Source organism: Aspergillus viridinutans (assembly GCF_018404265.1).
Source record: "Aspergillus viridinutans IFM 47045 DNA, scaffold_4, whole genome shotgun sequence".
In the NCBI taxonomy this organism is placed as follows: Eukaryota; Fungi; Ascomycota; class Eurotiomycetes; order Eurotiales; family Aspergillaceae; genus Aspergillus; species Aspergillus viridinutans.
The window spans coordinates 2,188,400-2,200,841 of NW_025091220.1; the positions used below are offsets into that span (position 1 = coordinate 2,188,400).

Here is a 12,442-nt window from a genome sequence, read left to right on the forward strand (position 1 = left end):
TTTTATTAATAGGAAAAAGCACTTCTCTATTATCTACTTAATAATACTATAATAATTAAAAATAAGTATCTTTAAATTAAGAATAGAAGTATAATATCTAAAGAGCTATAGAAGATAAATATACTTTATAAAGAGAAGAGACTATAAAAGTTTATTAATCTAAATAAATAAAAGTTAAGTTAGGGGATCTAATATTAAGATTTAGTTATAAAATATCTTATATATTAAGTAAGAAAAGTTAAGGATATTTATATTTAAATTATATATACTAGTAATAAATACTTACTTATTTATCTATACTTATTAATTAATTCTACCTTTATTAATTTAATTATTTATATATATATATAAATAATAATATTTACTATAATTCTTTATATAGTACTTAAGGATTACTAATTACTTAGATAACTTATTTATTAATATTACTAAGTAAGGTAATCTAATTATATCTTTTATATATTAAATAAAGAATATACTTAGCTACTACTATAGTAATTTTAAAATAATAGTATAAAGAATAATTTAGTTAATTCTATAGATTATTAATAAAGAAATAATAATATCTAAATACTAAATTTAGAAACTAATATCTCTTAGTAATAGTTATATCTATATAATTATACTAATAGGTGCTAACTAAGAACTCTATAAATAAAGTTTAATTTAAGTAGGGGAGGATATAATATTAATAATAGATATATAGCTTTAGAGAAGCTATATTAGGTATATAATAATATCTAGTAATTAATATTACTATTTATATAGTTAGTTAGATCTTATAGTTATTCTTAGCTTAGATTAAAATATAAAAGATAGCTAGAATCCCTTAAAGTAAAGGAGATATATATAGAGTAGCTACTAGCCTACCCCCTACCCTTATACTCTTCAAAGACTCCACATCCTTAACAACTATGAATATCCCAATAGTAGATTATGTGATCTGCTAGGTCTAAACCCTCTGCACTATTAGTATTGGCTGCATATGGCAGCTTTATGGTTCGCCGTAGCCCTTAACATCACTATTCTAATATTTAATTACTAAATAGGGATGCAGGCCTTAGTTAATTCCTAAATATCTCTTAAGAGCCTTCCAGGCTCATAACTTTTGAATTTAACTATGCTAGTAATGTTTCGAAATAACTAAGAATTTATATAAGATTGAAATTAAATAAAGGTCTGATTCTTTCTAATAAATAACTATTAAGGCACTATTTATGCTTTAAGAAAATAAAGGTATTCAGATTTAAAATGATTCTGCATTAATGAGATTAATTTGTAATCATGATTCCATAGAATTCTAGTGATTTCATGATTGTCTTGGCTGAATCCCTATACAGAAAGATTAAACAAAGGAATGGCTGAATTTCTCTATTCAGCAAGCTATAATTTAATTCAACACTATCTCTATAGGTCTCCCTAGTATAATGCAGAGCTCATGTGAACTACCATACTAGGCTTATAACTTTTGAATTTGACTATGCTAGTAAAGTTTTGAAATGACTAAGAATTTATATGTAAGCTCAAAATTGAATGAAGGTCTAATTCGAAATTTTCTAATGAGTAACTAACTAGCCCATATTTATAGACAGGAAATAAAGGTATTTAGATTTAAAATGATTCTGCATCAGCAAATTCAAATTTATAATCATAATTCCATAGAATTCTAGTGTGTTCGTGATCATCTTAGCTGAATCACCTATACAGGAAGGTTCAACAAGAGAATGGCTGAATTTCTCCATTCAGTAAGTGGTAATCTAATTCAACAGATGCTATATCTAAGGTTATTCTTATATCACCCATATCAGTGATACTTATAGAGGGGTCTACTATACCTAATAAACTCACCCACTCACTATTCTGATAGCTAAGTATATATATTAATTTAGTAAATATCAGTACCTTACAGTCAACTCATCATACTAGTTTATAATTAATAATCTGTAGACTGCATTTGCACAGTTAAAATCATTGGGCAGAAAATGATAAATGCCAAGGAGCAGGGAGGAATAGAGCACAACTACTTCATACAGACATCTTCAATTCTAAAGCTACTTAATTCCTTATACATCACCTCATTCACACAATGTCTTTCTCAAATCTTGTGTCGGATCTTGCCTTTAGGGATGCCTATGATGATCGCAGCTCTCAAATATCCCATGCACGGTCTCAGGCCACTGCTCGGTCATATACAAGCACAGCCGCTACAAGTGTCAGCATTTCTGGAGACATCTCAAGCCAGCTCCATGCTGGATACAGCCATCCATTGACCAGATCATGGCAAGCTGAAAGACAATTGACCAAGGTTCGTGGCGTCCAAGTAGTCGGTCAAATTCTCCACAGTTTGAAGACTACCACATAGATCTGAAGCTTCGTTTGATTGTGGTTTTTTCTGATTTCAAAACAGGAAATGCTCATATATCCATTATTCATCACTGACAATCCTGATGAAGAGACACCAATACCATCACTGCCTAACCAGCATCGCCGAGGTCTGAACCGCCTTGTTCCTTTCCTCAGGCTGCTTGTTCAAAAGGGACTGCGGTCGGTTATTCTGTTCGGGGTTCCACTTCACCCGACTGCAAAGGATGCCCTGGGTACTGCTGCAGACGATCCTTCGGGCCCGGTCATTCAGGCTATTCGTCTTCTCAGGTCACGCTTTCCTAATCTCTATATTGTGACTGACGTTTGTCTGTGCGAGTACACATCTCATGGTCACTGCGGTATACTACGAGAGGATGGGACGCTGGATAACGCTCAGTCTGTTGATCGAATTTCAGATGTCGCCCTTGCCTACGCTACTGCTGGTGCACATTGCGTCGCTCCATCCGACATGAACGATGGGAGAGTTCGCGCTATCAAACTGAAGTTGATTGAAGCAGGCTTAGCCCATCGCGTTCTCTTGATGTCCTACAGCGCAAAGTTCAGTGGTTGTCTCTATGGACCATTCCGTGACGCAGCCGGTTCTTGCCCGTCTTTCGGTGACCGCAGATGCTATCAGCTGCCACCGGGAGGCCGTGGACTCGCCCGGCGAGCAATTCAGCGAGATGTGGCTGAAGGCGCAGACATCATAATGGTGAAGCCTGCAAGCAGTTATCTGGACATCATCAGGGATGCAAAGGAGCTTGCAAAGGATATGCCAATTGCAGCGTACCAGGTCAGTGGTGAGTATGCTATGATTCATGCCGCTGCCAAGGCCGGGGTGTTTGATTTGAAATCGATGGCGTTTGAAAGTACGGAAGGGATTCTCAGAGCCGGCGCTGGAATTATCGTGAGCTATTTTGTACCAGAATTCCTGGACTGGCTTTAGCCAATTACTCATTATCTTTGTCTCGCCTCTCCTGTCATCATTGTCATGTTTGTAGATGCGCAAAATCACATCGAGTCAATTGAGAGAGAAATGGTCCGGATCATGTTTAATACTAATCAGATTGTATGGGGCTGTCCGAATGTAGCATAGGTACTTTGTGCCTTCCCTCTTTGCCCCTCTTTCTCTAAAGTCAACCTGGCAGGAAAAGAACTGAAGCATGAGGACGAGTTGTATTAAAACATGTACTCATGCCATTCCACCACTTGACGGAGAGGCCGCTTCGCCTTTTGGTAGACATGTCAGTAGAGTATCCTTCGGCATCTTAAGGGGCACCAACCTTTGCTTTCTCCCCCACTTCTAGTATTGTAATGCATGGCTCCGTTTCCGACCAGGCGAAGGTGGATAAAGCATGAAGAGAGACGCCAGACATACAAGAGAAGACTCCCGTGCAGATATTGGTTGGGTGCCAACACTCTATCAACGTGGGAACCCACGTTAATGTTGCAGACGCTACAAATGTGCATATCAACCAGACATTTGATGTTTGACACTCATAATCATGACGACATATCTTGAACGTTTAACCATCACATGTAGCTTGGTTTTAGACCCTGAAAACCATATGCTACAATGTCAGTTTTGACTACTTCGCCCGGGGCCACATAAGCACCACGCCGGAGACGCACACCGGGATATATTGTGCAACCAGCGCCGACGTAACAGTCCTCCTCGATTGTGACGGGGCGGCCTTGATAGCGGCTTTGAGAGCCTTTCCGTTCTTGCATGTTTGCATGGGCCATTGAACTGAGAATAGTGACCCGAGGACCTATCCACGTATGAGCACCGATAGTGATGGGGCAGTCATCCACGAAGAGACAGTTTTCTGATATCATAACGTCCTCACCAATGTGAATGTTGAACCCATAGTGGCATTGAAAAGGTGACTCAACAACAGCGCCTTGCCCAATAGATCCGGCGGGTCTCAGTGGTCCCACGCTCGATGGAGAACCAACAACCGAACCAGGGGGAATTAGAACCTCCTTCAGCAGGCGATTCTGTTCCTTCGCACTCAAGCCCGAAACAGGATTACAAGCATTGTTGAACCGCCAGATGGCGGCTTTGCATCGCTCGCGCTCCTCCACAAGATGAATATCGAAAGGGCGATAGAGCTCGCCGCGAATCATCTTGTCCTTTTCCGATTCTTCACTCACAGTGCGATTGGACAGCTGATGCTCAATACTAAGGGCCATCCGAGCCTGTGCCTGCGGGCTGTTCGTGTCCACTGTGCCAGTATGTGCCGGCCGCTGATCAATACCGCCTTGAAAGATGGACATCCCCGGTTTTTGATGTGATGCGTGTGATATGTCTCTGATCGACGGGACAATCTGATAGTCGCCTTTCGCATGTCCCTCGCGCGACAGTTCATGTATCGACGGGACCTCTCGATAGTCAGACTTGGTCACATGATCAGGTATAAACGTAGCATGGCCAGCATTAGGCCAACTCCGTTTAGACCATGGCCCACGAGCCGAATTTGCTCCTGTTGGGCTAGCATTGAACTGCCCAGCGGCACGATCGTTCTCATCGGTGACGATTGCCCTCATTTTTCCCGCGTCAAGTTGTTCCGCCAGAGTTTGCTGTCGCTCATGCTGTTGGCTCAAGTCATGCACGTACTGCGCCCCTAAATCTGGGTAGCCCTCTTTTGATTGCAACGGAACTGGAGTCTTCGCGCTTGAGGGTTTCTGCCACGTGCTTCGGGACGAATAACCTTCACAGAGGAAACCACCTCTGAGACAGTTGTTGCCTGTGGAAAAATGTTGAGCGACCATGGCAAAAAGAACGAAGAAATTCCGTATTCCATGATAAGAGGCGCGAAGAATAACTTACACGCAGGATGCTGCTCGTCGCATTTTTTTTTCCTTCTGCGACAAGTCATGCAGCCAGTTTTAGTTCGGTTGCTGAAGACGCGCTTTCGCTTAGGGGCGACTTGTATAGCCGCTTGTGGCTGTTCTTGTGAAAACGAATGTAACGGCTCTTTGGTTTGCACGGGCCCCTCTGTCGAGCGACTCGTCGCACTCCAGCTCTTTTGCTGTAAGCTTTGTCCATCATGGTCCTGGGACTCGCGCTGGAGTACCTCTGCCAACTGAGCATCTGAGGGGTCAATCTGTTGTGCGCGCTGTGCCTGTTGGACCAGATGTGAATCATAGTCATTCAATGAGGCATTTGCTGAGGCGGATCGTGAATCTTCATTTCTGTCTGATTGAGCAATTGATGGTGATGGATGCTTGAGATCATGAGGGCCAGGAGGTGACACAGCGATGTTGACAGCAAGCGGTTGGGTGTGGGACTCCACAGCGGCATCTGACCGTATGGCTGGACTTCGAGAGCCTTTAGAAGATGATGAGGGAAGTTCTTGACGCTCATCAATTTCTGATCTCTTCCTCTTGTTTGCACTTTGTCCTCCTGACAATGAGCCACTATGGGAGGTGGAACGCTGCATTGATCGTTCGTCCGGGTCATTCTCAGCGTTTCCGTTGTCTCTCGCGCGCTCTTCCGTATGAGACGGGGTGTCGAGTTCGACTCTGCCTTGATTATTCGATATCTCTTCGTTGCTAGATGAGTCGGCGGCAGTAGGGCCAACGGACATTGGCGCTGTGATTTCCCTTCCATTCACCGCAGTAAACCGAGGAGGACTTTGGTTCTCCAACTTGGACCTCTTCTCGGGTTCGTGACCATTCGTCACTGATGTGGACGCCATTGTGCTCATTCTCGAAAGACAGGCGGAGCTATAGTATCAAGATGACGCGCAGTTCTCGCTCCGCGGATCCTTTCAATCCGCCTGATAGCACTATGATAATTTGACAGATCGGATCTGAACCTGGAGATCTGTTCCTGTTGTCTTATATCTATTTCGCAGCGACCAGTGGGGATAGTAGCCCGAAACCACAAGAAGGGTGGGAAGACAAACAGCTGAAGTTCACTGGGATAGTCGCTCAGAGCAAAATCAATTCTAATTAGATATTGTGAACGTTGTCGCTGCACAAACAAATCACTTGCGGTATTCAAAATACTAGTTGAATAAGCATAACAAGTTAAACAAGGCACAAGACATGAAACGATTGGAGGAGTTGTTGGGTGGTGGGGGGAAATAGAGGAAGAACGAAGGTTGAAATTGCTTGGTTCCTTTCGACGACAGCGCGCAATGAGTGATAGCCAATATACGGAGGTAGAGAGTGCTATTGGCCAGGCATTCGGAAGAGGACAACGAGCCCGCGTGCAAATCAAAGTATCAATATTCGTATGGCGAGGAGAATAAGTACACCTTGGGTTGAGAGCTATAATCCGCAGTAGCGAGGGCAGAATGATGCGCAATGAGGGGTCAAATGGGATAAATAATAGTAGTATAGAGTAGTAGCCTGGAGACCAATATGGTGCACCACCATAGACAGAAGACGGCGCAGCTCAATCATAAATCATTGGGATCGGACGACTACATATGATTGATCTGACAATACCAGTAATATATATGTATAAGATAGAGGACAGATATGCCTAGGCACTACTTATCACACTGAAGAGATAACCTTGAAAATTTAGTAAATGTGAAATAGAGAAGCTTAAAGACACTCATGAAAGGCATAGAGAACAAGGAATAGAAGAGGGAATGAATAACTAGGAAGGATGTATCTAAGGACTAGATTACACAAGAAGTATTATAATAGAGTATAATAATATTATTAGTGTGAAATGCTACATAGTATGGTGCACAGAGTAGAAGTAAATAATTATAACTAAAAGTTCAAATTCAGAATGGTACTGAGCTAGTATAGGCATCAGATGCTTATCAGACACACTAGTACTCTGTACATCTCTCTCAAGTATAGAGTGGGTAGACAGATCACTCCATCTAACTATTCTGTCACTTCTGTGCTTAATTTGCATTCATGACTGTGTGACAAAACCTCTACATAACTGCTTATACCTTCTTAGCTCATACTCCGTAACTGGGCTACTTTGACTGCCAACTGAATAAAGTCAAGGCAAATATCAGGGGGTGCTATATATATCTAGAAATGCCAAGCCTCTGATAGTAACCACTAACTAGACTATAATGTGTAGGAGAAATTGAGTTTTATAGCATGTAGTTAATAAGACACCATCCTCAGTCCTGTGTGGTTATCTTTTGCCTGCTTAATGGGGTCATGTAATGCACATTTATATATATATATACTCTGTGCTGTAAGAGAAGTAATATGTGCAGCATATCTACTAAGTTATCTTTATGTATAGATAGAGTATATTTAATTCAGGGGAGAAATGATATCAGACATATATAACTTTATAAGTGCTTAGACATTCACTATATTAACTATCATAGGATAAGAGCAGATATTATATTAGCCAGGAATAGTTATCTATATATCCATCAGTCTAGTTAAAGACAGTAGGCCCCCTCTAATCTAAGTAACCTGTTGCGCAGGCACATAACTACCAGGTAACTACGGAGGCGTGCACCAAAAGTGTTGACCCATGCTAGTAAGCTTAGCTATATCCTGCTAATGCAGCCCCCTAGTAATTTATATAGCAACATGTCTAGAAGGAAAAATATTTAAATAAATCTATCTATAATAGTAATATAAAGCTATTCAGATGTCTTCCCAGTCTAGGTCTAGATCTTAATATCTAGATAGCTGTCCCTTAAGCCACCTTTCTAACTAATTATACTTAGGCCTATCTCACCCCTCTTAGTATTTATTCCCTCCTTGCAGCTTAATAACCTCCTGGATATAGTAAATAAGGTATTAAATCCATTACTAAATCTTCTTCTAAGGAAGCTTATTCTATGCCTTTATCTAGATAGCTTTATCAGTCTTCTTATCCTGAGGGGCTCTGTGTATGGTGGTCTATCTCTTTAGAAATAGCTAGTATAGTTTAATAGTATTTAAATTAGGTAAATTCCCTAGCTAATTTAGGAGCTGTTAAACTATATAGATATTATATATATGCTATTAACTATAGTGGATATGAGCTAGGGCCTTATCTTTAAGGATAATAGTATTAGATTAATCTTTCTAGCATTCTTTTATAAAAGGAATAAGCTTTAGAATCAGAACTTTCTAGTAGAGAGAGGTTCTAGATTAGTATATAAATTACTAAGATTAGAAGAACCTCTAAGAGAACTTATCTTTTAATATCTCTACTAATCTATTCTACCTTTTATTACTTTCTAAATATATTTACTATTCTTCTTATTCTACTTTCACATAGGCTTACACCCCCTAATTCTATAGAGATAAAGGTAGTTTATAGTAGTATTTATCTCCTATTTAGTATGGTAGATAGGCTTAAGCTTCTAATTTAAGGCTTTAATTTCTATCTTAGCCTATTTCTTCTATTATAAAGTCTTAGGCTCCTAGATATAGATAGGGCCTTTTTTATTATAAGAGAAATATTGTCCCATTCTTCTATGTATTATGTCAGCTGCGGTAGTGGTTCCTTTGCTTAACTGTATTATATAACTAGATATTATATCTTAGAAGGTTTTACCTTAGAAGAATTAACTTACTATATAGAATTATATCAAGAACTGCCATAACTTAGTAGTATATCTAGTTTATCTAAAGGGTTTCCTCTTAGGTTGCTTTTATCTTTTAAACTATATTAATTCTTAATCTTTACTAACTATTATTAAATCTTAAGATCTTAAGATTTCTAATACTATTCTTCCTCTCTACTACTTTACTAGTTTTCTAACTAGCACTCACTGCCTAGGGCTTAACCCTAGTTATATACTATATAAGACTATTTCAGGGACCTCTATATATCTAACTCCTCTACTAACTATTATCTTATCTTTCTTATACTACACTCCACCTTTATACTACTAGTCTAATAGCTTAACTAATAACTAGTTAGAACTTACGCCTTGCAGAGCTTAGTCATTAAATCTGCTAATATTATAGATAGTCTAAAAGCTTATTTACTTATTAGTTTAATAGTAAGACACTCTGCCTAGTATAATATATATAGTCTACTAAACCTTCCCCTGCTTTATTAAACCTCCACCCATACCTACCTAATTAGGATATTAACTATTCTATATTAAATAAGGCTACTTGAGAATTCTTATATTTAGCTAGTTAGTTAGATCTATTAAATTCTAAAGATTACTATTGCTGGATTAATGCTAGTTCTACTATTACTAATAACCTAAATAAGCCTAAATAGCTATTAGGCTGGATATAGTCCTGCTCTTATTTAGTCTTAATATTATCTAGTAACTAGTCTGAGCCCTTAGATTAGGTAATTCTAGTTTAATCTTTAGTTAAACCTACTATATTAACCCCTTAAAGCTAAAGAACTCCTGTTAAGTAAGCTAATCTAATTATAGTTTAATCTATATATTATATCTACTTATAATCTACCTTACTAGGATAAATAGCTAGATAGCTATTTCCCTATAAAGATAGACCTTTAGTGCTTAAATAAGTCTTATTACTGCAGACTGACTAAACCACTAATTAACTATTTAATATAAATAACTAACCACCTAATAATAGACGTCCTTAGGGACCTCCCTTAGATGCTAAACTATTAATATAAGATCTTATGAATATGATTTGGTTAAACTAATAGATGTTAAATCAATAGCTAGATACTAACTGAATTACCATAGATTAGTGATTTAAATAGTTTTAAGCAATAGTAGATGAATGATTTAATGCTATAGATTAGGCATGACCCTAATAGAATCTAGTAGAATACTAATAGAATCTGCTAGAACTGCTGCATCCTCTAAATAACCCCCTGTTAGTTATCCCTGTAATAAATAGTAATTAGAAAACTAAAGAGCTTAGCTACTTCTAGCCTAATATACTAGATGACTCATCCATTAAGTAATATAATAGTAGTTTATTCTATAAGGATGTCCATGTGTTTGCTAATTAGGTTAGAGATATTATTAACTATAAGGGAGAAGCTGTAGTTAAGGTAAATCTATAAGTAATACTATAAGGATCTATACTAGATTAGTTTACTACTAAACTTACTAATCTAGAAAAGTAATCCCTATGTGCCTTACCCTTAGACTAAGGATGGCTACTAGAGTTAATTAAGTATTTTAAACCTTATACTACTAATATATTAGTTAAATTATAGTCCCTCTCTTATAGGTATAATGATATCTAGAATAACTAAACACCCTATATATTTGCCTAGGAAGTTATCTGCTATGCTTAAGCTGCCTAGATTATAGATATATTTAACTAGATTACTATAGTGTAGACTTACCTTAAACTATATCTATAGTAGGATATCCCTAAGCCTACTTTAATAACTACCTTAACCTAATTCCTTAAGTAGCTTAAGTCCTATACTAGTATATAGAAAGATATTACTAATAGCTACCAGAGAGATTGTAATAAAGGTAATAGTAAACCTAATTATTAACCCTAGAATAGGACCTAAGGTAGTTCCTAGCCTTAAGAATATCTGACTAACTAGAATAGAACTAACTAACTATATATTCCCTAGTATAGATATGGTTAACCCTACTATCTATAACCTGCTCTGTAATATTAATATTAATTATAGCTGTAAGCATCCCTGTTCTACTAGTGAATATAGTAGTACTAGTATCCTTAGTGATTATTAGGTCTGCTGTACTAACATCTGCTATAAATATCTATCTAACTATAGATGACTACTCAGCTACAAGGAGATTGGCAAGCTAATTAACCTTTAAATAAGACTGCTAATTATAACCATCCTATATGGAATTAGAATAGTAGGTAATTATAGAACCAGGGTCTGTCTTATGTTAACCCCCTAAGATAATGGGCCTATGTTGCTGATATAAATATTAAATTAACTATTAAATATCTAGTTTAGGATGAATGGGAGCATTTACTATATATTTTAATTAAACTAAATAAGCTATATAACTATCCTAATAATCTAGGCTATCAGGCCTTTCTTAGTTATCTAGTGTTTAAACCTGAGGATTTCCCTGAGTATAAGCCTAAGGATGAACTATATATATATATAGTTAATATTAAGCCTATAACCACCTATAAAGGCTATAGAACTATATTCTAGTTATAGAACTATTTATATACTTATCTTTTAGAATACCTATATACTTATAAGCTAGTCCCTATCACCCCTACTATAGATAACCTAATAACTATTTAGATTATTAAGTCTACTCACCAGCTAACTAGACTAACTAGACTTATTAGAATCTATTTATAGTATTGTGCTACTGTAAAGATCAGAATTAATAGTATATTAGAGTACTATAAGATATGCCTTAATACTAGTTATTCTTCTACTATTAGGAATACTAAGTTTATTAGAGTATTACCTAGTATAACTATTACTAATCTTATAAATAGTATTATAGTTACTAGCATTAGATCCTATTATTAGTTAAACTATTTAGCTATATTAATGCTATGGTTTCCTAGACTAATAAATAATAGTAGTTCTGTAAATATATTTACTAAGATTACTGTCTATTACTATTTAGTTAATAGGTTAAAGCCTAGATTACTTATTAGAACTAATATTATCTATAGTAAAGGGTTTATACTTAACTTTAAATATAATATTATAATAATTAGTTCTTATAATTAATTAATCTTTCTAATTACTACACAGGCTAAACTACACTGAATTATATATGCAGTAGTATATATAAAATAATAGTCTATTATATTAGTATACTTAGTTAGTAAGCTACTAGTACATCTAAAGGCTAAATTACTAACTAATTATAACTTTATCTTTAATCTACTAGATGGTCTGACCTTGCATAGAGCTACTATATATATATATATAGTTAATTATAAGTTTTCCTTTATTAAAATCTATAATAAGATAGCTATTCTAATTACTATTACCTGTCATGCCTGTATAGGAACTATCTTAGAAGCTGACTTTGTTACTACTTACTAAGTTAGGGAGGAAGCTATTCTGTTAGTGTAATTATTAAGATCTAATCTTACTAAATTAATAGAATACCCTTCTATTAGGTACTATAAATATATTAAATACTAGCTTGCACAGGCTTACTAGCTAACTATTAAGTCTGAATCTATTACTACTCTACTTAATTACAATAATCAAACT

General features: G+C 36.6%; 2 protein-coding genes across 2 annotated transcripts; one reads left to right on the forward strand and one right to left on the reverse strand.

Moving 5' to 3' along the window:
• Window positions 1-2,086: 2,086 nt before the first annotated feature.
• Aspvir_006705 (porphobilinogen synthase HEM2) lies at window positions 2,087-3,310 on the forward strand (the record flags this gene model as incomplete). Its single annotated transcript, XM_043269900.1, has 2 exons — window positions 2,087-2,305; window positions 2,408-3,310. 2 exons carry the CDS (start codon window positions 2,087-2,089, stop codon window positions 3,308-3,310), a joined length of 1,122 nt encoding a protein of 373 aa, XP_043125835.1.
• A 587-nt stretch (window positions 3,311-3,897) lies between these two features.
• Aspvir_006706 (maltose acetyltransferase) lies at window positions 3,898-6,068 on the reverse strand (the record flags this gene model as incomplete). Its single annotated transcript, XM_043269901.1, has 2 exons — window positions 3,898-5,114; window positions 5,198-6,068. 2 exons carry the CDS (start codon window positions 6,066-6,068, stop codon window positions 3,898-3,900), a joined length of 2,088 nt encoding a protein of 695 aa, XP_043125836.1.
• Window positions 6,069-12,442: the final 6,374 nt, after the last annotated feature.